The sequence below is a fragment of the Rhizophagus irregularis genome, chromosome 15 (genome assembly GCF_026210795.1).
Source record: "Rhizophagus irregularis chromosome 15, complete sequence".
Lineage (NCBI taxonomy): Eukaryota > Fungi > Glomeromycota > Glomeromycetes > Glomerales > Glomeraceae > Rhizophagus > Rhizophagus irregularis.
The window spans coordinates 4,033,322-4,058,410 of NC_089443.1; the positions used below are offsets into that span (position 1 = coordinate 4,033,322).

A 25,089-nucleotide genomic window follows, 5' to 3' on the forward strand; every position below is an offset into this window, starting at 1 on the left:
TATTACGCAGGTTTACAGTTTCGTAAATTTGCAGAATATTTTGACCGTAATATTGCGTAAATCTTACGATATTGAAAACTTACGTAATATTTTAACCGTAATATCACATAAATCTTACGAAATTGTAAACTTACGTAATATTTTGAAATTTTTCGAAATATTGTGCCATAAACTTTCGTAAACTTACAAAATCGTAAACTTACGCAATTTTTCGCGCTATAAAATTTCCTGATGACAGATCAATAATTCTATAATAAATCAATTTAATAAATTAAAAGCATGAGTTAAATACAATAGAAATCTAAAAAATTAATGATTGTAAGTCAAAACATTATGCTTTAATACTCAAGAATCATAATTCATCAACCTAAAGTTGAGGATTAACCGGATACCTTGCTTTAGATTCAGCGACACTGCCTAAGTTGGATGGGGTGTCACAGGTACACTTTAAGAAGACTCATTATGACTCTCTTGTAAAAAAGATAAGTATATTCGAAAATACCAAATATGAATTCACCTTAGAAATTTAGCAGGAAACCCCTATAAACAACTGCAGTTTCATCATTACCAAAATCATTGAACTTAGAGATACAATGAAAAAGTAAATGAGAATGACGGCTTTAAAAAAAAAATACAAATATATTCTTAACTTTGACAATGCATCCTTATTCTTTGGCCTGGAATTCTCATATGACTAAATTATTGTTGTTTGTAATTTGATCCATTGAATCCACCATAAATTGCCAGGCAAAGCAAACTTTTATTAGACAACTATAGCTTCATCAATAAACATTGCAATGTGTTTGGATGAATGAACTCCCTGTTTAATAAATTTTAAATGGGCAAACGTGGTCCTAAAACCCATTACAAGATAGGCTGCAAGAAGTACAAAGCAACCTACCTAACCTACGAGTGGGTTTAAGGGTTAGGGAATCAATTATACGCCAAACACACACAAGTTGGTATGGAGTTAAAGTCTTACAAACTAAAAATTATTTTTGCCACTTAATTTTCCAATAATCAATGTTATAAAAAAGTTACTTATGACTTAAGCCTACTTAATTATATATAAAATGACACTTTGAACAGACAGAGCTCATGATATATGAGAATATCCCATCATGCCTATTTTAATTCTTGATTAAAGGATTTTCATTACATTATCAAACTGATTATATAAGTTTTACGCCTATATAACATAAGCTTATACCTATATAATTAATCAAACAAGTCCTCTTTTTCCTATAACACACTATGCACGATGGCAAACGATATAGGAGACAGACTCTACTTTTCAGAAAGAAAGTTTTTTTTTTAAAAAAAAAAAATGTACAAAATAAATAATCTTAAATAAAATAGTGGTTAAATTGACTTTTTAGAAATTAATAATAGGCCTTATAGCCTTATAATATACGCGATCATTTAATATACACGATTATTTAATCAGACAATTTATTAAATTTGGTATTACATAAACTTAATCAACCTGATAATTGTTTAGTCTCTTTATAGGTGGATATTTCTTAAATTATCACCTGAACTTTTCAATTTTTTGCAGAATTGAAAATGGAAACCAGAAAAGTATTCTGATTCAGAATTTTTTTTTAAGAAATGTGTTTGTTATTTTGTAAATTACCAGTTAGAATTGGCTTAAACTTTAAAGTTCTTACTTACGCAAATATTACGCAAATATATTTTTTTGATCTGTATAAGAACGTCAAATATAATAACCATTCCATTTTTAACAAAATAACAATTACTTTTTAAACTTGAAAATGTTATATCTTAGACAAACATTTTATAGTTTTATACATCCATTTTATTTTATATTATTATCACTCGACATTATGGTATAATGTTTAGAATAATGATGTTTCATATTATCATTTACTTGTAAAATTTACTAAATTTATTCAATGTAATATTGTTATAAAATGCATAATTTTATAAAAAAATTAGAATATTTGCTAAGATTTATAACTATGTATAATTTAATATTATTATTAATAACTATGATTAAAGGATATGAAGTATTTTAGTATAAATAAAATAACTTACCGATAAAGAATCAACCATCTTATTTCTGCTCCTAGAAGGTATCATTAATTCTTTTGTTATATTATCTAATTCTTTAATGGCGGGTAAATTTTTTCCATTTCACGAAACCTTAAAGGTTTCTCTTACGAAATTAACTAAGATATCGAACCCTCCATTTCTTGTTTATTCTGAAATATTAACAGCTACAAGCTGTCAGCTTAGAATCTTTTAGACAAATTCTTCATCAACATAATCTATAAGTTCCTTTTGAGATAAACTTCCGGTAGATGCTCTATAATTAAATTAATAATTAATACAAACAGTACTATTTAGTTAGCTACGAAACAATTAAATAAATACCTGTTTTTTCGTATTTCTTTAAATTCTTTTACAGAAGTTAAAATAATTTGATTAAACTTGTTTCTGAAATCTATAAAAAATTTTCAGGTTTTTTCGAGATACTAGCTTTTAGCTTCATTTGAGTGTATTTTAATTTTGAAAATTTTTGTTATTAACTCATCAAAAACTTCATCACGTAGACTTCTCGCACGTAAAAAAAGACACTTGACACTTTCGTCCCATAGACGAATTTTATCCTAAAATATTAAAAATACATTATTTAAAAGATTTAGACATAATAAATATTATCATGTTAATTTAATACTTACGTTCGTAATTTTAATGAATGATGAGATAGCAACATCGTTTTGTTCATTTCTAGTGCCAATCTTAAAATTTCTGGATGGTTGACGAGCCAAGCAACTATTTCTAAATTTGATTTTAATTGAAATACTTCAGGTTTTTTATGATCTTCCGTCTTACCCACATTATCATTATCATCATCATCATTATCATCATCATCATCATCATCATCATTACTACTTTTTTCATTTACTACTACAACTTCTTTATTAGCAGATTCAGCAGCTTCTTTATTACTATGGTTTTTACTTTTTTTTATCAACTGATTGGCCTTCTCAATGTTAATATCTCTTCTTTTTTTTGTAATTTGTTTTTTTCAATCCTATTATACATATTTTTGGTATTTATTAATTATTCTTCTTATATATAACTATATAAGCAAAACTTACTATAAATTTACAAGAGAGTTATATCTACATACCTCCTTCAACTTCCATTTCTTGATTATCATCAGACGATTTATTAGGTGATTTACGTTTAGTCGTCATAATATAAAAAAAAAATATGAGCGAAAAAAAGTGGAACAACCTTTTTGTTTAAAAGTAGGTGATATATATCGAGAAAATATGAATGAACAAAAAAAGTAGAGCAACTTTCTTGCTCAAAAAAGTAGGTGATAAATATCGAATGAACAAAAAAAAGGGCGAGGTTATCATGATATAAATTTGAGATTTTAGTTATTGTAATTATGATTGTAGTATTTAATTGGAAAATATACATGATCTCAATGTCATTGTGTATCTTGTAGAATGCAGGATCAGTTAAAAATATCAGGAGATGGGAAAACTAAAAATTATGATTTCTAGAAGATCGAAAATTAAATTTAATTTATATAAATAATTTGTATTTCATTTAATAATAAAAGTGAATACTAGACACTTTTTTTATATAGAAGATTACTTCAAATCAAATTTTTACAGTTCAAATCTTTATGATCTGTTATTGCGTATTTATAATTCAATTTCATAAATTTTATTATAATTTTTTAGGCTATATAAGGAGTGAGAAGAAAAATATTAGAAGAAAGGAGTGAGAAGAAATTAATCATTTGAAGTATCATTTTATGTGATACAATGATATGCACCAAACTCAAAAAGTATAGCCATTATAGCTACTATTATCATTCAGCAATGCAGATTATTGATAATTGCATTAAATTACGTAATGTTAATGATACTATTATTGCATAAGATATTTCCAAATAACCCAATCAAACCTTTGTACTCATATGTGACTGATTACTAAATTTGTGAAAAGACAAGACAACTTTTTAACATATGATTTTTTGTATATTATTGTACAATTATGAAAAGAAAGTCGTGATTCAATAATAGCAGTTTATAGATTATGTAAAGCTACAAAATTTAAGTAAATGAATTTACATTTCAATAGTACCTTTAAATAGAAATTTATTATAAACTTAACTGCTAAAGAAAGAGAAATTTTTTAAATGATAAATGGATAAAACATAGTACAGTTTGATGGTTGTTAGAATACTCTCAAAATAATTTTCATGATTAATTGTGAAGGTTATAATTAAAATATTCCAATTGAAATAATACAGTAACGATCTGCTTATTTGCTTATTTGCTTATTTAATGATTTAGCATATTTTATTATTTTATGTTTAATTTAAGCAGTAAAGTAAATAGTATATAAATTTTTTTCCAAATAATGAAAGATACATCGTTTAGAAAATAAAAAAATTGAATGTTGTACAGCAATATAATATTAAGCAAAAAATTAAATATTGTACAGCAATATAATATTAAGCAAAATTAAATATTGTACAGACATCAATATAACAAAATAGTAATTATGATTTGAAAGATTTCAATTTCATATGAAGTAAGGTGAGCGTAAATGGAGAGGCGAAATTATTCAATTTCAATGATTTTATAATATAAAGGTGAGCCTTGTAAATGGTAAGGTGTAGGTGATGAGTGACGGAGAGGTGTAGGTGATGAGTGACGGAGAAATGTAGGTGATTATGATGAGTGTGAACGGAGAGGTGATATAGGTGAGCATATTGGTAAATGTAGTGGTGAGGATGACGGAGTTGTTGTATGGCTCATTGTGTTGATTTTGTGAGCAATATCATAAATTGTTTCTAAATAAATAATCAGATTAATTTATGAATTAAATAAAAAAAAATAAAATATTTACGTGTTTTTCAATATTTACGTCATTTTTCCCAAAAACGTTCACTGAATTTCTTGTAGTACTTCACTCCTAGAGCACTTCTCCTTCCCTTTGGCTGACCATCGATATATAATTGCATTTTCTAATAAAATTATATTAGTACTATTTAATATACTAAAATAGTAGTTGAACTTAAAATAATGTTTATATACTTTATAAGCTCGCACTAAGCCATTAAATTTTTCTTTACATTGCCTCCCGTATATGTAATTCTGAATTCAAGGTTTATTTTGCTTGCTAGCTCTTTCCAAAAGTTATGCTTCATATTACCACTAAGTTTGTGAAAATTATCATTTTCATTTTTTCTTTCATTAATTAAAACTCGCAATTGTCTATCAGTCCACATGTTATTAAAGAATTAATGAAATATTAATGAAAATAAAAGAATTAATGAAATGAAAGAATTTTGAAAAGGAGTGGAAAAAAAAATCTGTGTAGAAAAAATAAAATCAAATTACGCCTACAATCTATGAACACAAGAATTAATGAAATATTAATGAAAACGAAAGAATTAATGAAACAAAAGAAGTGGGAAAAAAAAAATCCATGTAAAAAAAATAAAATCAAATTATTATGATGAATACAAGAATTAATGAAATATTAACAGTCACTGGTCATTTCAGCAAAATTAGTGGTGAGATTTTTTGTACTATGATATTATAATAAAAATTCTTAATATGATACAGTCTTTAGGTATATAATATTTATTTAATATTTAAATTCGGCTAAATTAGTTTGATTAGTTAAAATTCATTAATTTTTAAATTATAATTCTGGCCAAAATTTTCTTAATTCCGGCCAGATTCATAATGCCGGCCTAAATTTTGTTAAAATCGGAATTTTTAGGTCAAAGGTAACACCATATTTATGCAATGTAACACTTTTTCTAACAATAGTAAACATGTTCGTTCAAGGTTTGAAAAATATTTTTAAACCTTTTAAAAGTCAAAAACTTCACTTTATTCAGTTACATCTGGCCAGTGAAGGTTGTCAATTATATGGTTATTTTGATATAGCAATCTAATAAAGTATTAAGAAAACTTTTTTAACTTTTTTCTTTTGCTTATTTTTTTTAAATATATTATAAATATCTTTTATTTTAACGTTACTTTAGATATAAAAAAAACATTTTACTTATTCATATTATACTATTTGTATTTATGGTTTAACAAGGTAAGCAAACCTAATATCCAATTTGAATTTTTCTATAAATAAATAATTTTTGCTTTATTTTCTTGTTAAATGAACTAAAATTTAAAAATTTTAAAGTTTTTTTTTAATAAATTACAAAAATTTACATGATTACTACAATACCAATATTTAAGCATTAAAGGTCTAATGTAGATAAACAAAAAAACATTATATTTTGACTAGTTTTGCGATTTAAAATTATTTATGACACCCAAATAGACCTAATAATATTATTCTAATAAAAAAAAAATTCTTATTAGCGTCTAATTAAAAAATTTTAACAAAATTTATAAATAACAAAAAATCTGGTATAATAATCACCCTTCTAAGCTTAACAAAAGTTGTTTGTTTCGCCATATTATGGCTAGAAATAAAATAATTAATGGTTAAAAAAAGCTTTTGCTAAAAGTTTTATTGAAATCAAAAAAATTTTTTTTTATTATAAAAATTAACTTTTTGCAGTTTACACAAAAACTACCTAAATAACTACCTTTTTCAACTTAGTAAATCTTTTTCTTCTCGTAAAATTACATATATTTTTATTGTTTAAACTGTATTTTACATCTACTTTTAAGTTGCATCTGGAGGAAAACTTCATTTTTGAGACGAATTTTCTTGTATATGCAAAAAAAAAAATTATTATTACTAAAGAGGAAATGATGATGAAAATTTATAATACACATGACGAACTATTAATTTACTTAATTTGTATAAGCGTTGTATTAAGAATTTCTTTTTTTAGCTACATGATGAAATATTCAATTATGGTTACACAAAATTATTTTAATTAATGATCAGCAAGTGATCTGAAATGACCGCTGACTGTTAATGAAAACGAAAGAATTAATAAAACGAAAGAATTTTGTAAAAGGAAAAAAAAAATCCGTGTAAAAAAAATAAAATCAAATTATTACGCCTACAATCTATGAACACAATAAGAAATTGCAATGATGTGGAATAAATAGTTTAAACAAATTTGTTAAACAAATTTGGATAAGCCATGGGTATGCCGTGGGTGTGTCGCAGGTGTATCGTGGGTGTCTTTATGATAAATTAAAGCATTTACCGTAGGTAAGTCGTAGGTCATTTGAGGATTTACTATAGAATAATAAAGATGTTTTTATACACATAATTATCTTTTATGGTGGTTGATTTAGAGGTTCAATCGGAGAAGTTTTACCACAACATTTATTTTATTTTGACAATGGCTTAAAATTAATGAAAATTGATTTAATTGGTCTGCTAATAACAATCATGATGTTTAACGAATTTGTTTTATTAGTTTTGATGTTCAAAAAATATAATCGTAAATTAAATCATACTTTATCTATTATTTTATTAAATCGTAAACTTTAATACTCTACTACTAAATTAACTAAATTATTGTTTTACGAGCATTTTCTATTTTATTAAGTATAGTTTTTCTGAGTCAACCACCAGCGCAGAAAAAAATCTTGGAAAAATTTCAGAAAAATTCCGGTTAAATATAAAAATTCTGGAAATTTATTTTTTCAACCGGTAAGAAGTTTAATTATAATCGTGCATACACAATATAGAGTAACCAGAAAAGACGTACTGGCTTTAAATAATTATATTGTAATAAACTACAAATAATAAATAATAAAATAAAGATAAAAAACTTTTTTGCGATATAAATTTATTAAATAAAATTTCCGGTATTTACAAAATATTCCAGAACAATTCTGGGATTATAAGATTTTACCAGTTTTATCAGAAATTTACCGGAAAAACCAGTTAAATTATAATGGATTTTCCACGCTGTCAATCACTATTTTTTTATAATCCTGCATATGAATTTACAGGTCAAAAACTTCGCAATTTAATTAGTTTAATTTTCAAGTTTTTTGACGGATTCGTGAGATTTAAGCAAGTATGAAATAAATTTTTTTTATACTAATTGAATTTTATGTATTGATTAACGATAAAAAAAGCATGTGCTACTTGATTTTGTATACGATTGTGTTACACTTTTTAATTGTATTACACTTTTTCAAAACTTCAATCAGAAACTATAGCCAAATCGGCAATAATTTTAACCAAATTGACCTTGAGTTTTTTGGTTTTTTTGTCGATACGCTAATAATATAAAAGGTATTAAGGTATTTAATAAATAATTTTTATAAAGATTTATTGAATTTTATAAAATTCTAAATTAAATTAAGGATTTAAATTGTTAAAAGATGAGAAGACGATATAGTCACAACAAACCAATAAAGCCAATTCGAATTTGAAATCAGTTTTCTTACAGCAAACCTAATGAGACAACAGATTCTGACGAGAGAGTGGCAATTCGTTCACCTGTACATTCACCTGATAATAATAACAATAACATGGACTTTCAGTATGATCATAAAGATGATTTAAGTTTTCAAGATATTAATGATGACAATAATGCATATGGATCAATTAATCCTCAAGACTATAATGATGAGATGATATTTTCGCAAGATAATGTCAATTTATCTGATACTAAAGAGGAAGAAGAAAGTGATAACGAATACAATTATGAAGAGAAGGAAGAGAAGGAAGATAATAATGAAAATAATGACGAAGAGGAGGAAAAGGAAGGTAACAATGATGATAATAATAATCAAGTGGAAGAGGAACATAATAACGATGAAGAAAAACGTAATAATGAAAAAAAAGAAATACATCAAATCATTGAAATATTAGATGAAGACAAGATACCGTTCTGCAATGATGAATTTGCACTGTACTTTAATAATTATACAACTATGGCATTATTTTGCTAGTTTCAGAAGCATAAAGTTTCTATGAAAGTATATGAAGATCTTATCAATCACTGGTCGAAATAAAAACTTTTGGTCATGTGACAAATCGGCTGATCTGTCACACATTTCGGCCAAATTTTGGAAATTATTAAAAATTGGCCAAATTTCGACATATATGATTTATGGTCGATTTATTGAATTATTTAATCAAACGTTATGCATTACGTGTTACGCATATTAAAAGTTTAAAAAAGGATCATCCTTTTTTAAACTTTTTTTAATTTTTTTCTTCCCCTCCCCTTTCCTTTCCTTCCTTCCCCTTCCCCCTTTCACTTTTTTTACTTTTTTTTTATAGGTTCGGCTTTTGGGTGGGCTTCTGAAGTACAGAAACTCCAAAGATTCGTAAGTACGAATACTTTGGAGTTTATTTTATTTTTTTTAATACAAACGGTTACTAACCGTTCTTTTTTCTTTCTTTTTTTAGGTTCGGCCGTTCGGGTAGGCTTCCGAAGTACAGAAACTCCAAAGATTTGTAAGTACAAATACTTTAGAATTTATTTTATTTTTTTTTAATATGAACGGTTACTAACCGTTCTTTTTTCTTTCTTTTTTTTTAGGTTCGGCCGTTTGGGTGACTTCCGAAGAATGGAAAAAACCAAGTTTCGTAAGTTCAGAACTTGGTTTATTTTTTTTTAATATTATGAACGGTTATTAACCGTTCTTTTTCTTTTATTTTTTATAGGTTCGGCGTCTCGGGTAGGGCTTCCGAGTTCCGAAGAACGAAAAAAACCAAGATTCGTAAGTAATCTTGGTTTTAATTTTTTTGTTTTTTTTAATTTTATTAATGAACGGTTACTAATAACCGTTCCTTTCTTTATTTTTTTAGGTTCGGGTGGGCTTCCGAAAAACGAAAACCCAAAGGTAAAGATTAGTACGAATCTTTACTTTATAATTTTTTTTTGTTTTTCTTTATTACAAACGGTTACTAAAACCGTTTTTTTCTTTATTTTTTAGGTTCGGGTGGGCACAATGAAAGAACGAAAACCCAAAGGTAAAGATTCGTAAGTACGAATCTTTACTTTATAATTTTTTTTTTGTTTTTTCTTTATTATGAACGGTTACTAATAACCATTTTTTTCTTTATTTTTTTAGATTCGGGTGGGCTTCCGAAGAATGAAAACCCAAAGGTAAAGATTCGTAAGTACGAATCTTTACTTTATAATTTTTTTTTTAATTTTATTAATGAACGGTTACTAATAACCGTTCTTTTCTTTTTTATAGGTTCGGGTGGACTTCTGAAGAATGGAAAAAGGAGAACCTTTAAGATTCGTAAGTAATATACTTACGAATCTTTTTTTTAATGTTATGGAACGGTTACTAACCGTTCCTTTGATTTTTTTTTTATAGGTTCGGGTGGATTTCCGTCTTTCCAAGGAACAGAAAAAACTAAAGATTCAGTATAAATCTTTATTTTTTTATTTTTGTTTATTATTACGAACGGTTTCTAACCATTCTTTTTCTTTTTTTTTTAGGTCAGTGTCTTTCAAAGAATGGAAAAAACCAAGATTCGTAAGTACGAATCTTGGTTTTATTTTATTTTTTTTTATAATATTAACGAACGGTTACTGATAACTGGTCTTATTTTATTTTTTTAGTTCAGTGGGCTTCCGAAGAACAACCGAAAACCAAGATTCGTAAGTAAGTACGAATCTTGGTTCTTTTTTTTATTTTTTATTTTTATTTTTTATTACTATGAACAGTTTACTAATAACCGTTCTTTTCTTTTTGTAGGTTTCGGGATCTTTAGAAAAAGTGGAACCAAGATTCATAAGTACGAGTACGAATCTTGGTTTATTTTTTATTTTTTTTAATATTATTATGAACGGTTATTAATAACCGCTCTTTTTTTCTTTTTATAGGTTTGGTGTCTCAAGTGGATTCCGATAAACAGAAAAAACCAAAGATTCGTAAGTAGAATCTTGGGTTTTTTTGCTTTTTTTTAATATTATGGAACGGTTACTAACCGTTCTTTTCTTTTTTTTATAGTTTTGGTGGGTTTCCAAAAGATCAAGATTCGTAAGTATATACGAATACATGAATAATGTGATTGTGGAATTGTAGATTAGCAATACTTATTTGTAATATGCATTTATAAATAAAGTTGTGATTTTATTGCGAATATCAAATAAAATGAGTTGTGGCTGAATATTAGTAAATAAATTTAGTACAAATTTGCAATATAAATTAAGTAACATTCGGAAAACTATTCACCAAAATTTGCTATCTGAAATTGTTCCGAATGTTAACTGAATTTTGGCCGAAATTTCAAGCTGAACTTTAGGCGAGTGGCAGCGAATTGCAGCCAAAAAATCTGCTAAAGTTCGACTAGCATTAGACCATAAATCAGCCTAAAATCGGCTGGCTGAATTTTGGCTGATTTGGACTATTTTGACCAGTGAATATTATTCACAATTCTCAATTTAAACCTATCCATGTGGTAAAAAATATCTGAAGATTCCAATCATGGAGAAAATGTCTTCCTCTTCTACCAATAATAACAAAGTCTATTAAAATTTCACCAAAAAAAACTCCATCAACCTCACGAGGATCAGAACTTTCGTATGCTAATGAAGCATATGTATTTTGGACCCAGCATTACCGTATATAGCGGGCCACAGTACCCCGGGTATCTTGCAAAAATCGGGGTTTGACCCTGTACCCTCAGGTACTAAACAAAGCCTAAAAATTCCATTTTTTGCGAATATCTCACGATCTACCAGTCCAATTTGAACGATCATTTTTTATTTTGAAGAGCTTAATGAGAGCTATCAAACAAAAAAATGATGGCTCAAATCTGATCACTAGATCACGAGATAATTGTAAAATATCCCCAGGTACTATACAATTCTATGAAATTTTTCAAGGGGGTACTATGCATAGGGGGGTACTATGGCCCGCGATATTTGGTAATTCTGAAGAAAAATCAGAATTTTGGCATGAAAATTTATGGGGGAATTCCCACTTTTTGGACAACATGAAATATTAATATCAGAAGGTTATAAAATAATACACTTTGATACAATTATAATTTATTATCATTAATAATATTTATTAAAGTTATTTTTAATAAATAGTATTGTACTGATCTGGTGATTTTATTTACTATCATGATAATAATGGTCAAAAAAAACTTGGAAAATTAAGATCAATTTTAAAAAATGATGATGGATATTATCAGTTACGAATTCAAAAAATTTTGGAATATAGTGATTTACCCAGAAATTTAAAAGGGTTATTAAGACAACGTCGTTCTATTACTGGTAAAGTATGGTTACAAGACGAACCATTTTTAATTATAATGACTTCTCAAATTTTAGAAAAAGTAACTATATTGATGATGTTTCAACATTAAAATATTCCTGATGGTTCATTGCGGATTAGTGAAATAATTTATAAATGTAATGACCGTTGGCACGTTTGTAATATAAAGCTTTCATACCTACATCCATCTTATTACATTTCTATCAGAAATCCACCATCATCATCTATGCCAGTCTATAAGCTGTTTTTAGATCTTTATTATGATGATTTTGGTACATTTGGAAATGTATACCATTCTCTAGGTGGTGTTTATGTACAGTTTGGAAATATGCCAGCACATCAAAAAAAGCTAATAAAGAACTATTTGTTATTGGGTTTATCCCATTTAGAGGAAAATTTGATGAATTTATGATACCATTCATTTCAGAAATGAAGGAATTAGAGAAAGGAAAGGTGATGACTGTTCAAGGACAAGATACATGGATAATTGCTGGTTTAGGTGTTGTTACGGCAGATTTACCTCAAGGTAACGATATGACAGGAGTACTAAGGTATTTTTTCAACTTAGTTAATAATATAATAATATAATTTTATGACAACTATTAAAATTTTTTAAAAAATAAATTTAGACATAATGCAAATAAAGGTTGTCGTACTTGTAAAACTACTAAAGAATCATTGAGTGCTCACAATCAGGATATCGTAACAACATTACGTTATCATCATATTACAGATGAAGAAATCTTAAAAATTTCTCATGAGACTATAATATCAAGAAGAGATCAACTTTGTACGGAATATAGTTTACCATCATTACCTAGTATTTTAGATAAATTAAAAAAAAAAAGACATTTACAGATGCCGCAGGATGTTTATCACATTTTTTTGCAGGAAAAGATTGGGCGGCTACTAAAATTAACTTGTGAATTATTTTCACGAGAAGAAGAAGATAATTTTATCGAAATTTGGAAAAATTTTGAAATCCCAAAAAGGTGGTCTCGCTTACCAAATCCGATTACTCACTACAATAGTTTTATGATGTCAGATTTACTTAGATTAGCTATGATTATGCCATTTTTGCTAAACCAGTTTTTAAAAGAATCAAGTATCAAACGTAATTAAACAGCCATGATTCAACAAAGAATTGATGCATTTCGAGTTAGTTCAGTTTCAAAAATTATTATATCTTGTTGGATACATGTTGCAAAAATTATGAAAGCGATTTTTAACAAGAAATTTACATCAGATAGCTATGAGGAATTGCAACAATGTCTTGAAGAAGAGTTTTCAATCCTTCCAAAGGTATAGTAGTTACAAATTTGATATTGAAATGTAGAATAATTTCAAATAATTAACAATATTTTACTTTTTATAGGTTTTTGTAAATTTTGTTAATTTACTAAACATACACGTTAATATGATGCATGCTAAAACACTTATTAATACCCAAGTTGATATAAATGAAATGGTCTATCGTATTTTTAAGAGGATGGTACCAAAGACTAATTGCAAAAACATAGATTTGGATTTATTAAAGCGTTACAATACTTTATTTGCAATTCGACATTTAGCAGATGGTGGTATTAATCCAAGATTTAATAGATCTTGTACTGGATTTACAAATTCAAATTTTGGACAATTATTTTTAAATTGGTATATTACAGAAGATAAATATTCAACAGAAACAACTGAACAAGTTCAAGACGACGATGATGATACAAAAAGTAAATATTTTATTGCATATAGTAGTACATGTTTGATATTTATATTTACTAATCTTTTAATTTAGTTATATCTCCAGTAAACTTTATTTCCAATATTTCATTAAAAAAAAGAATGTCAAAGCAGGAACGTGATAAACTTCTTTTAACTTTACATAATTTTAAAACTGAATTGTTTTTATCTTATGTGGATATGAAGTTTGAGGCGTCACTTATAAACTCTTCAATTAGTTGGTACAAATTTGCATTATATATGATTGAAGAAGAAAATGGTATTCTTTCAAAAGTTCACCTACATCTCGATGATTTTATCACAATTTATGAAGAAGATCATGAAGAATCTTATGCAATAATCAAAGGTATCTTTCAACATAAAGGTAATAATAACAAATATTGTGCATTTATTGTTGTAGATTGGTTTGAAGATACTATGGTTAAACATTCAGTATTAAAATGTCCACTTTACCGTCTTCAAGCAACAGGAGATAAATGGAGACGTATTTTTCCAATTACTGTAATAAATAATGTTCAAAAAATATACTTTATTCATACTTAGCTATCAGTGCCTATTTTTTTGATTACCATATAATAATCCTGTAATGTATATTTTGTAATAATTGACAATATAATTGCTATTATAATTTAATATATATTAAAATACCATATTACAATGAAATGTAAAAAAATAATAATTTTGTAATATATGACAATTATCCTTTTATATTGGTTATAATATTAATATTAAATATCATACTTATTAATAGACTTATTAATATATATGTTATTAAATATGATATTTACATGACATGTCAAAAATTCCTATTAATATTATTTAAAAAGCATTATAAAATACTACCAAAAAAATCACCACTGATAGCAAAGTAATTGTAATTCAGAAAGATGTCAACTACCAAATCATGATACTAGTACAAATAGAATTTGGATAAAAAATAATTTTTATTTTACAGTTATATAATCATATTAATTATATAAATACTAGGAAACGGTAACCATTGGTGCGTCCAAAGCATTATAAATTACATGTTCATAAATTTAAACTGAACACTAAAAATATAACACTAAAAATGCTAAAAAAAGTAATAGTATCACTAAAAAATATCATTTTATTATCATACTTTCATACTTTGTACTGTGTTGCAAATTTTTAATTTATTCTCATGATTGTCAAAAAAAAAAAATAAAAAGTTAACATTTAATTAAAAAAAATACAAAATGTAAAAATTATGAGTAAAAAAAAAAATTAATTTATTATTTGAATGCCATAAAAAACTTTTAAAAAATAAGAAAATTTAAATCAGGGATAAAAAAATTTTTAAATTTAACGTATAAACAGTAGTCATGTGACTTTATAAAGATATTTTTAGAATCAGGGGCATAAAGATGCACGTAAACAAATTTAAGGTTACACCTGATCCTTAGATTTTATTGGCCATACACGCGTGCGGACAGACACCAACATGCATGGTATGGAGTAGAATGAAAGTGTCTTACGCTTACGCTTCGGATAATAATAAAATAATTATTTTCATATAAAATTTTGGTTAAAATTAACCAATAAAATCATATGCATGATATAATAATAAATTAAAATTAACCAATTAAAATCACTTTAATTACATGCATGTGATATCTAAAATAGCTAAAATTCACGTTTATTAATGAGATTTTTTTTGCTTATTTTCAAAAATACGCTTTTCTTTTATCTTTTATATTAACACTTTAAGTTCGTCTCTTCTTTTCTCTTTTTAAAGTATACTTTAATTATCTTTTTACAATATTAACAATACTTTGAGACACTTTAGTTTATATATTCAACATAGTAAGACACCCACTTTACTAAAAATAGCCAATTTTTTAAAATGATTTTGTAATAATTTTAAAATACTACAAAAATACATTTAATACATCAAAATGTTTTTATTATATTTTTGCTATTATTTTGTAATTATATTGTATCTAGATCTATAAAAATAACTCAAAATAATATCACAATAAATTTTAATGTTTTTGTTATTATTTTATTATTATAATATAATTAACTTTGATATTATTTTAATATTTTAATCTCAAAAATACCTTAAATATATCTTGATATATTTTAATAATTTTACAAAATAATTGCACAATTGTTTTGAAAGCCATTGTATCTAGGTTTATAAAAATATTTCAAAAAATTGGCTATTTTTAGTAAAGTTGTTAAATATATTTAGCAAAAATCCATAAAAAAGTGATAATCCTTATAAAAGGATTATCTGCATTTTATAAGGCTTTTGGTATAGCGTTTACAGCATTTTAATAATTTAAAAATAAAAAATATATTTAAAATGAGTATACAAGAATTATATTATATGAGATTATATAACAATTTTGAATATAATAATTTTAAAATAATTTTATAAAGATAAATTATATAACAATTTTTAAATTGAATAATAATTACTTTCGCTTGTATAATCATTATTTGTTTATTTATTCAATAATAGCAAATTTTACATATTATTTTAATTACTAGTATACATACAAAGAACTGAAATAATAAAATTACTGCTAAGCTATATAATAAGCTATACTATTAATTTTCGTTTTTAATTTTATGTTCTTAGATTTCAACGTTATCTGCAATATCAGTTTCACACAGACTCGGAACACTGATATTTTTTGTAATGAAATTCATATCATCTTTTTTTACTTTGTCCAATACATCTGTTATATAATGATGCTTGTCATTTCCGTTAAAATAATGTTCCAAATGTATGATTATGGCTTTTCTTGTAAAAATCTTTAATGCTTTGTAGGAGCTTTCGTGTTGGTCAAACTTGAATGTAATTGTGACATCCAGAATTCCAATAAACTTTTTATAACATAATTATCAACAAATTTAACTAAAGCTGAATTAGTTGGCATCTCAGTTAACCTGTTAAAAAACAATAAATATATATTCATCAGTACCATAAACAAATATTAATATACAAACTAATGCTATAAAAAATTTAAATAATTACTCAAGTTGTTCTACCATCTCGCTAACAAGTGCTGTTAATTTCGTATTGAAAGTATTTCTCCATGAATTGAAATTATTTAATGATTTTTGAATCAAAGTATTTGCACCTGTAGAATTAACTACATATTCAGACCAAATACTTTGAATGATATACTGAATGACGTTCTTTGAAGAAATACGTGTATGTAAAAACAAGCATTTACATTCGGTCAAATAATTCTTTTGATTCCTAGTTTCATCTACATTTGATTTATTTTTCTAAAAATAAAAAATTTTAAACAATGAATTAATTACTTATAAAATATATCTGATAATATTTAATCATTAAAATTTACCTGAAAATTCACAACATTAGTGGATAATGGATTAATTTTAATAGGCGCAGGAATTGATTCCACAATATCTTTAAATTGATCCCATAAATTTTTGTCTTTAACGAAGGTATTGATGAATCCTTTTACCAATCTGTCTACCTTTGCATCAGCAACTTCTCCTAATGTTATAACATTATCATCTAAATCAATTACAACTTCATCTTGTGCGCCTTGTTGAATTTCACTTTGTTGATTTTCACTTTGTTGATTTTCAGAATTAAGATTAATAGTTACATCCGGTTCTTCATTATCATATGTATCGCTATCAAAATCAGCAAGATCAATGGACTGAGATCTTTCAGGAGTATTATTTTTAGGATTATGAACAGCTCTTTCAGGGGTATTGTTTTTAGGATTATGAACAGCTCTTGCAGGAGTATTAATTTTAGAATTATGGGATGATGATGCAGAAGTATTAGCTATAGAATTATGGGGTGATGATGCGGGAGTATTAGTTATAGAATTATGGGGTGATGATACGGGAGTAGAATTATGAGATGATGATGTAAGCGAGTTGTCATTTTCAGAAGTTGATGCAGAAATGTTTGCTTTAAATGATGGTTTTGTAAGAGTTAATGATTTTGTAAAAGTTGAAAAAGATTTCGGTCCAGTAATTTTAGTAGAGTCGGATGGTGAAATAACAGAAGTGGACGATGATCCAGTAATTTCAGGAGCATCAGAAGTAATAGATTTAGATTTACTTCTGGTAATTATTTTTCTTTGTCTTGATTCATAACTATCATCTTCAGCTTGTCTCTTTTTTGCCATTTATTTAAAAATAAAATTTTTTAAAATTTATAAACTCGTATCAAATAATTTATCATATATTTACCATTATGTTTATTAGGTTTAGGAATAAATCACGTAGCGCTGGCCATTTCTTCTAAAAATTATAAACAAATTATTAGAAGAAAATTGAGAAATCATTATTATTTAGATCAAATAATTTACCTTCTCTTCCACTATTATCAATAAAAATACAAAGTATAGGTGATTCGCTAATAGATTTTAAAAAATAAGCTACATTAATATAACCTTACAATAAATTATATGTATTTATTAATTTGTAATTTACCATGTAAAATATTTTGGGTATTGCTAAATATCACCAGTGGTGATCGTCACTACATGTAAAATATTTTTTGAATTTTCAAAAATTTTTGACTGAGATATTATTCTAATTATAATATAAATATCATTACTATATGTAAATTTATGGGTAGAACAAGTTTGCCTTAGATTATAAAGGCTGTTGTTTAGATAGTTTTTGAGAAAAATAGGAAAGTTTGATTTTATAAGCAAAATACAATTTTTTGTTTTAAAAAAGATTTTTTTTAGTCAAATTTTTGAAATTTTAGTGTGATTAGTATCTACTCAGGTTTGTTTTACACATTTATTATTTAAATTGAAATTTTTGAAAAAAAATTTACGATGTGTTTTTTAACTCTGGCCAAAATTATAATTTTCGGCCAGAATTAAGTGGTGTGGTGACGATCACCACTGGTGATATTTAGCAATACCCAAATATTTTTATTCTTTAAATTTCGTTTCATGATTATTTGTAAATTGTAAACTATTTTACACTATTTATGTAAATAAATTAACATTCTGATATGACGATCAGCATAGTAAAAAATAGATGTTGGTTAAATTATAGTAAAAAATAGTTAATTTAATATAACATACTCACGTTATTTTTTTAAAAATTTTTTTAACTCACGTCATTATTTTAAAATTTTTTTTAACTCACGTCATTTTTTTAATTTTTACCCACATTATTTTTTAATATTATGATTAATTTGATTGATTTTTATGATGAGTTATATAAGAAGAAGAACGTCAAATAACACAATTTTTAAAAATATTGGTATTAGAAGACGTACTAATATCTCTCATTCTTGTCAAAACTTTGTTCCGGCTTCATCAAGATTTAACAATAATAACAGTGCTAGTAATACTAGTAAAACTAATAGAACTAAAAAACCTTTTACTGACAGGTCGAATTTAGAAATACAAAAAGAACGACATGTACAGAATGAAGAAAATATGACACAACATAATGATTATGACTTCTTTGAAAGCGAAATACAAGATATCGAAGAAGAAAGTATTATACAAATTGAAGATAATACTATAATACAAGATGTTGTTGGTGAGAAGAATAGAGTACGAGATAATAATTCTAACGAAGACATTGGGTGCATTATCGAAACCAGAAACTCTCACGTAAAATACGATAGTGATTATGCACCATATTTTCCAAATGCGACAATTTTCATGCTTTTTACATAGTGTACAAAGCATATGATAGGTATTATAAAGTAATTTATATATTGTGACAAATATGATAGTATTATTAAAATATATTTAAGGTGTCACAGCGTATAGAATTAGTAAAAATTCTGAAACACCCAGAATTTAAATGTAACAAAGTACCAAATAATCTTGCCTCATTAAAGCGATATCGAAATGGATTGCCATTATTACCAGTCAAAAGTCATTCTGTTAGAATTGATTCAAGACAGACACCATCTACGTCTAATTCACGCAAAGATGCATATTATTTTTCAATATTAGATCATATTAAAACGATTTTAAGTAATCCCTCTTTAAAAAATAATATGTATTTTGGACCCGGGATTGAAGTTAGTACCAATAGGACAGAATTTTGGCATGGTACTCTATGGCAAGAATCACCACTTTTCGGCTGTAAAAAAATGACAATTAATAATAGTAAGCCAAGTTTTTATTAAAATACGTAATATTAATATTAATATTAATAATATTTTATACTATTGATAATTAATATTTTATTAGTAATGTTTTTTACGGGAGAATTTATTCAATATAGAATAGAGTCTAATACAAAAATCGGTAGAATTCTTGCTTTTGTAACGGATAAAAACAATAATACAAAAATCAAAGTTCAACAATTTTTATATAATTACGAATTACCACGTAATTTTCACAGTGCAGCTCGTGATTCAACAAAGTTGCGGATGACTGATTGGGTAATCATGATTTCAGAATCTAGGATTATTACAAGAATTTCAGTATGGCTCAAAGATAATCAAGAATCCTCTTCTTATGATTACAAAGTTGATGAGATTTTGTACAAATTCAATAATCGTTATATGATGAGACCAATAAAATTTCGTCATTATCATCCGAGTGAATATATTAAATTACATCCATCACCACTTGGAATACAAACATTGAAAATTTTTATTGATTTATATTTTGACGACTTTGGTACCTTCAGGACATCCTATTACAGTTTGGGTGGTTTATATGTTCAATTTGGAAACTTTCCTTTAAAGTTGCGGCAACAATTAAAAAATCATTTTTTAATTGGTTTAGTTCCATTCGGAAGTAATTTTGAAGATTTTATAAGGCCATTCATCAATGATTTATTAATACTTCAAAAAGGTCTTTTTATGAAAATTGGTAATGAAGAATATTGGATCAGTGGTGGCTTAGGTGTAGTGACAGCTGATCTTCCCTAAGGGAATGATCTTGCAGGCATTTTAAGACATAATGTTAACCTGGGCTGTAGATCTTGTAAATCTACTAAAGAAGAATTGACATTATTAGATTACGATATTCAATTGCATAGTCGTTATCATCATATTACAAATGATGAATTTCTGGAGATCTAACAATGTGGAAATCGAAGTACAAAAATCACAAATGCAAGATCTTTTGGTTTGTATTTAAAACCTAATATTCTTGATGAACTATTTAGGGATCGTCATATCCAAACACCACAGGATCCTTTTCATATGATGGCTGGATTAGGTGGAAGGCTTTTGGATTCAACTTTTGAAATCTTTACTAAAGAAGGTCTTGAAAATTTTATTATAACATGGAAGAATTTCGAGATGCCAACAACGTGGTCGCGCCAACAAAACCCTGTTACATATTGACATAGTTATTTTATGTCTGATGTTTTAAGGTTAACAATGATATTTCCTTTTTTATTAAAAAGGTTTCTTGATAATACCATAGTAAAAAGCGAAGTTATTCAAGAAATCAAAAGTTAAAACTCTTTGCAATGAGCTTCACAAGCAGTTTTATTGATCAAACAATGTTGGATTAATTTTGCACTTTTAGCAAAATTAGTTTTTACATCCACATTAAAGAGTACCGATTATATAAGAATTGATCAACTAACAAAAACTTTTTCTGATGTTGTATTAAAAGTAAGGATTTAATGATTTCTTAACGGATTATTAAATTTACTGATTTAATTTATACTTGTATTTTTTTAGCTTTTTCCAAATGATTTCAGAAATCTTCCGAATTTACATGCTTTAAAACATTTATCAGAACATGCAAAACGTTATGGAAGTTTTGTGAATATTTCTGTATCTTTAAAAGAAATGGTTCATAGACTATTTAAAAATCAAGTACCACATATGAATAAAAAGAACCTGGAATTGGACTTTATAAAGCGTGAAAATACTTTACAAGGTATTAGGTAATAATAATTTAATAAATTTAACGAGTAATTAATTCATAATATTTCATATTTATTATCTTATATTTTATATAGATTTATCTTTGATAATGGATTTGATGAGCATTATCAAAATACTCAATTTTCATCCATGTTACATAATCATAAACTTAAATTTTTATGTGATACATGGTATATTCTATCAGCTTCAATGAACGATGATATCAGCGAAGGTAAAATAATTAATATTTATAATTTGCTCGTTAAATGGTTTTATTACTTAATATTATATATGTATTATTTAGATCAAGTAACTATACATTCTCCGTTAAAAAACTATATTAATATTACAGTTAGTGGCAAATGGAGTTTACAAGAAATCAGAAAAGCGGGTTTTAATGGCAAAGATCTTGATGATAATATGAAGAGTGATTTGTATTGGGCGTATAGTTTTATTTCAAGAATGATGCCTTGATTATTAACACTAAAGTAATATTTTACCGTCAAGTTTTATTTGAAATATTAGATGATGATAGCTCTTTAAGAAGTACAGTGAAACTTCATGTCGGTGATATAGTTGATGTACCTGAAGTTTCTGGTGACAATGACGATGATAATGAAGAATGGTTTGCAAAAATTATTGCAATTATTATTCATAAAGATAATAATAATAACAATTGCATTTTTTTAATGTTTGATTGGTTTGAATATCTTAATTTTGATACTAATATATAGTGTCATTATTATAAATTACAAGAAAGAGAGAATTGGAAAAGGATTCATCCAATTACAATTATTTCGGGTCAGCCAAAGTTACATTTTATTTATAATTGCAACGAATCTTGTATAATAGGAAAACATGATGTAAATAATAGGATTTTTTATAGAAATGATTATTTATATACTACTGTATAATAATAATATAATAGTTTGCAAAGTAATCCTAATAAAATGATTATTAATAAATATTTTACAATCCTTATAAAATAATTAAAATTATCGTACTGGTCTTAAAATGCATATTAAGACCAGTATGATAATTTATATAAATAAGCATTTTATAACCATTATTATTTTTAATGGATTTTTGCTAAGTATTTGCAATTTCTTTTGTAATATTTGCTTTAGCCTGGAAGAAAATGTTGTAAAATAGGGCTGGATATTTATGGCATTTTCTGTCTTTCAATTACTTTGTCTGGGGGTAGCCTGACAATTTGTTGTTATCCGTCAGTCGTAGCAACTAGCATTTTTTTACAATATTATGATTTTAAGAAACAAACCACTTTCAAAAAAATTTAAAGAAAGAACTAACAAAAATATTATCATTTTTATTATTCTTTACAAAATCTCAGAATTATCTGCTCTAACTATTATCCTAAGGTTATGTATTAAATTTTAAGGATAAATCTAATTGTAACAGCCTGTTACGTGTCTTATTTGTAACAACCCCCAATTTTATCCAATTAAAATTTAAGATCAGGCGTAATGTAAACAAAAACAAAAGATCAGTCGTGTAACTAAGACAAAAGAATTTTTTAAAAAATTTCAAGAAACTGCTTATAACTTAAAATTTTGTCTATGAAACTGTCTTAAATACATTAAGTAAAAGTTTTCCAAATTAAATTTTGCATATAAAAATTTTATTTGTGAAACACATATTAAATTTATTATTAAAAAAAAATAAAAAAAGGATGTTACAAATAAGATATGTAACAGGCTGTTACAAATACATTTTTTCAAATTTTAAATATATTTTACAAAGAGTACATTTTATTAATCATGATTGTTTTATATATATATACAGTATATATATATATTTTAAAATTAAAAATGACGTATCCATCCACTCACATACGAAAAGAAAAGAATAAAAAAGAGAAGAAAAGAATAAAAAAAAAGGAAGAAAAGAAACATACTTCACTCACCCATAATAATCCACTAATAAAATTATTATTATTAATGTATAATAAATAATAAACATATATTACAATAAAAATATTTTTGTGATGTTAATTCAGTGTTAATATGATATCATTATGATGTAGTTACGATATTAAATAAATGTAAAACATTTTCTGTAATATTAATTCGATATTAATATGATATCAGTCAGTGAAAATGTCATTTCTCTTGCCAATCATTAATTAAAATAATTTTGTGTAATCATAATTGAATATATCACCACATAGCTAAAAAAAGAAATTTTTAATGCATACTCTATGGTTTCCCTTTCTTGGGAATTTACGACCATTCTATTCCTAAGTATTTTCTCCATAATATAAAGCTGATTCTCGGTAAGGCAATTTATCCATCTTTTATAGGAGTCATTTACATCTTCAAACGTTATTCAGTCAATATCCCTCTTTTCAAACTGCTTTCCAATAGCTTGGATTTTCCAGTATATATTCCCAATTGTAGTAGCATAATTTTTCCACCTCTTATATGCTTCTTGACGAACCTCCTGCCACCACACGCTATCTACCTTACTTGCTACAATAAGGTCAGTATCTGGAATCTTTGCAACAATACGTTCAACTATTTCTACTGGTAACTGGTCCAACATGATGTTATGTTACTTACCATATAGGCTATATTCAATTACCATATACTTATTACACACGGATAAAAAATATAGATTAAATTTACACAGGAACCTATATGGGAACTTATGCAAGAAGTTCTGCTAAGGTCTTTTCAGCATCATTCCAGGTAACTGCATTCTTTGGAATATCTTCTGATGCATATTCCTTAATTAAGTCATAATACAATACGAAGAGGGCCTCAAACTTAGGTAAGAGAGCTTGCTTATTCTTGTATGACTCATGAACTTTTGCTATCTTAGCGGCATATGCTTGATCTCTAGCATCCTTATCCTCTAAAAACAACTTTCTTGCCACGAACTTCACATATGATATAGGAGACTTTGCTGTTTTGATTCGATTGATATACCTTACATGATCCTGGACGAGATAGCTGGTTTTGCTGAACCCAGACATTAGTGCTATTATTACAATATCTTTTAAAACATTGATAATTTCAAGAACAGTTTTGTCAGATTCAAAATAATTGTTGCCAATGCTTCTAATGCCTGTAAATTCGGTATATGTTGACATGATTCCTTGTACTTTTTTGTACTTTGTAATAAATAGGAATCTTCAAATTGACTGTACATTCAAGTGAGAAAAAATATATGTTTACTGCAATAAGGGCAATGACAGATATTACCTAATATCAGTTTATTATAAGAGCTTACTTTCCCTCCCCAGGTAAGATATATTATATATGTAATTTCCTTATATATAGTATA

The 25,089-nt window shown here is 26.1% G+C and overlaps 8 protein-coding genes across 8 annotated transcripts; 4 read left to right on the forward strand and 4 right to left on the reverse strand.

Annotated features, from left to right (window-relative positions):
• Positions 1–2,265: 2,265 nt before the first annotated feature.
• On the reverse strand, positions 2,266–3,227 carry OCT59_007611 (uncharacterized protein; the record flags this gene model as incomplete). Its single annotated transcript, XM_066149886.1, has 3 exons — positions 2,266–2,329; positions 2,706–2,967; positions 3,161–3,227. 3 exons carry the CDS (start codon positions 3,225–3,227, stop codon positions 2,266–2,268), a joined length of 393 nt encoding a protein of 130 aa, XP_065998800.1.
• A 5,256-nt stretch (positions 3,228–8,483) lies between these two features.
• OCT59_007612 (uncharacterized protein) lies at positions 8,484–10,692 on the forward strand (the record flags this gene model as incomplete). The annotated part of the gene is made up of 8 exons (XM_066149892.1): positions 8,484–8,866; positions 9,772–9,806; positions 10,038–10,082; positions 10,167–10,214; positions 10,293–10,342; positions 10,418–10,454; positions 10,541–10,583; positions 10,677–10,692. 8 exons carry the CDS (start codon positions 8,484–8,486, stop codon positions 10,690–10,692), a joined length of 657 nt encoding a protein of 218 aa, XP_065998801.1.
• Positions 10,693–12,635: 1,943 nt separating this feature from the next.
• Positions 12,636–13,328, forward strand: OCT59_007613 (uncharacterized protein; the record flags this gene model as incomplete). Its single annotated transcript, XM_025312018.2, has 2 exons — positions 12,636–12,757; positions 12,836–13,328. 2 exons carry the CDS (start codon positions 12,636–12,638, stop codon positions 13,326–13,328), a joined length of 615 nt encoding a protein of 204 aa, XP_025166094.2.
• Positions 13,329–16,729: 3,401 nt separating this feature from the next.
• On the reverse strand, positions 16,730–18,091 carry OCT59_007614 (uncharacterized protein; the record flags this gene model as incomplete). The annotated part of the gene is made up of 3 exons (XM_066149910.1): positions 16,730–16,862; positions 16,951–17,207; positions 17,285–18,091. The coding sequence occupies 3 exons, from the start codon at positions 18,089–18,091 to the stop codon at positions 16,730–16,732; spliced, it is 1,197 nt and encodes a 398-aa protein (XP_065998802.1).
• Positions 18,092–19,138: 1,047 nt separating this feature from the next.
• On the forward strand, positions 19,139–19,615 carry OCT59_007615 (uncharacterized protein; the record flags this gene model as incomplete). The annotated part of the gene is made up of 1 exon (XM_066149915.1): positions 19,139–19,615. One exon carries the CDS (start codon positions 19,139–19,141, stop codon positions 19,613–19,615), a length of 477 nt encoding a protein of 158 aa, XP_065998803.1.
• A 1,369-nt stretch (positions 19,616–20,984) lies between these two features.
• OCT59_007616 (uncharacterized protein) lies at positions 20,985–22,517 on the forward strand (the record flags this gene model as incomplete). The annotated part of the gene is made up of 7 exons (XM_066149921.1): positions 20,985–20,998; positions 21,069–21,166; positions 21,437–21,525; positions 21,595–21,803; positions 21,879–22,015; positions 22,088–22,210; positions 22,291–22,517. 7 exons carry the CDS (start codon positions 20,985–20,987, stop codon positions 22,515–22,517), a joined length of 897 nt encoding a protein of 298 aa, XP_065998804.1.
• A 1,612-nt stretch (positions 22,518–24,129) lies between these two features.
• On the reverse strand, positions 24,130–24,345 carry OCT59_007617 (uncharacterized protein; the record flags this gene model as incomplete). The annotated part of the gene is made up of 1 exon (XM_066149929.1): positions 24,130–24,345. One exon carries the CDS (start codon positions 24,343–24,345, stop codon positions 24,130–24,132), a length of 216 nt encoding a protein of 71 aa, XP_065998805.1.
• A 103-nt stretch (positions 24,346–24,448) lies between these two features.
• Positions 24,449–24,895, reverse strand: OCT59_007618 (uncharacterized protein; the record flags this gene model as incomplete). Its single annotated transcript, XM_025328561.1, has 1 exon — positions 24,449–24,895. The coding sequence occupies one exon, from the start codon at positions 24,893–24,895 to the stop codon at positions 24,449–24,451; it is 447 nt and encodes a 148-aa protein (XP_025166092.1).
• Between the last annotated feature and the right edge of the window lie 194 nt (positions 24,896–25,089).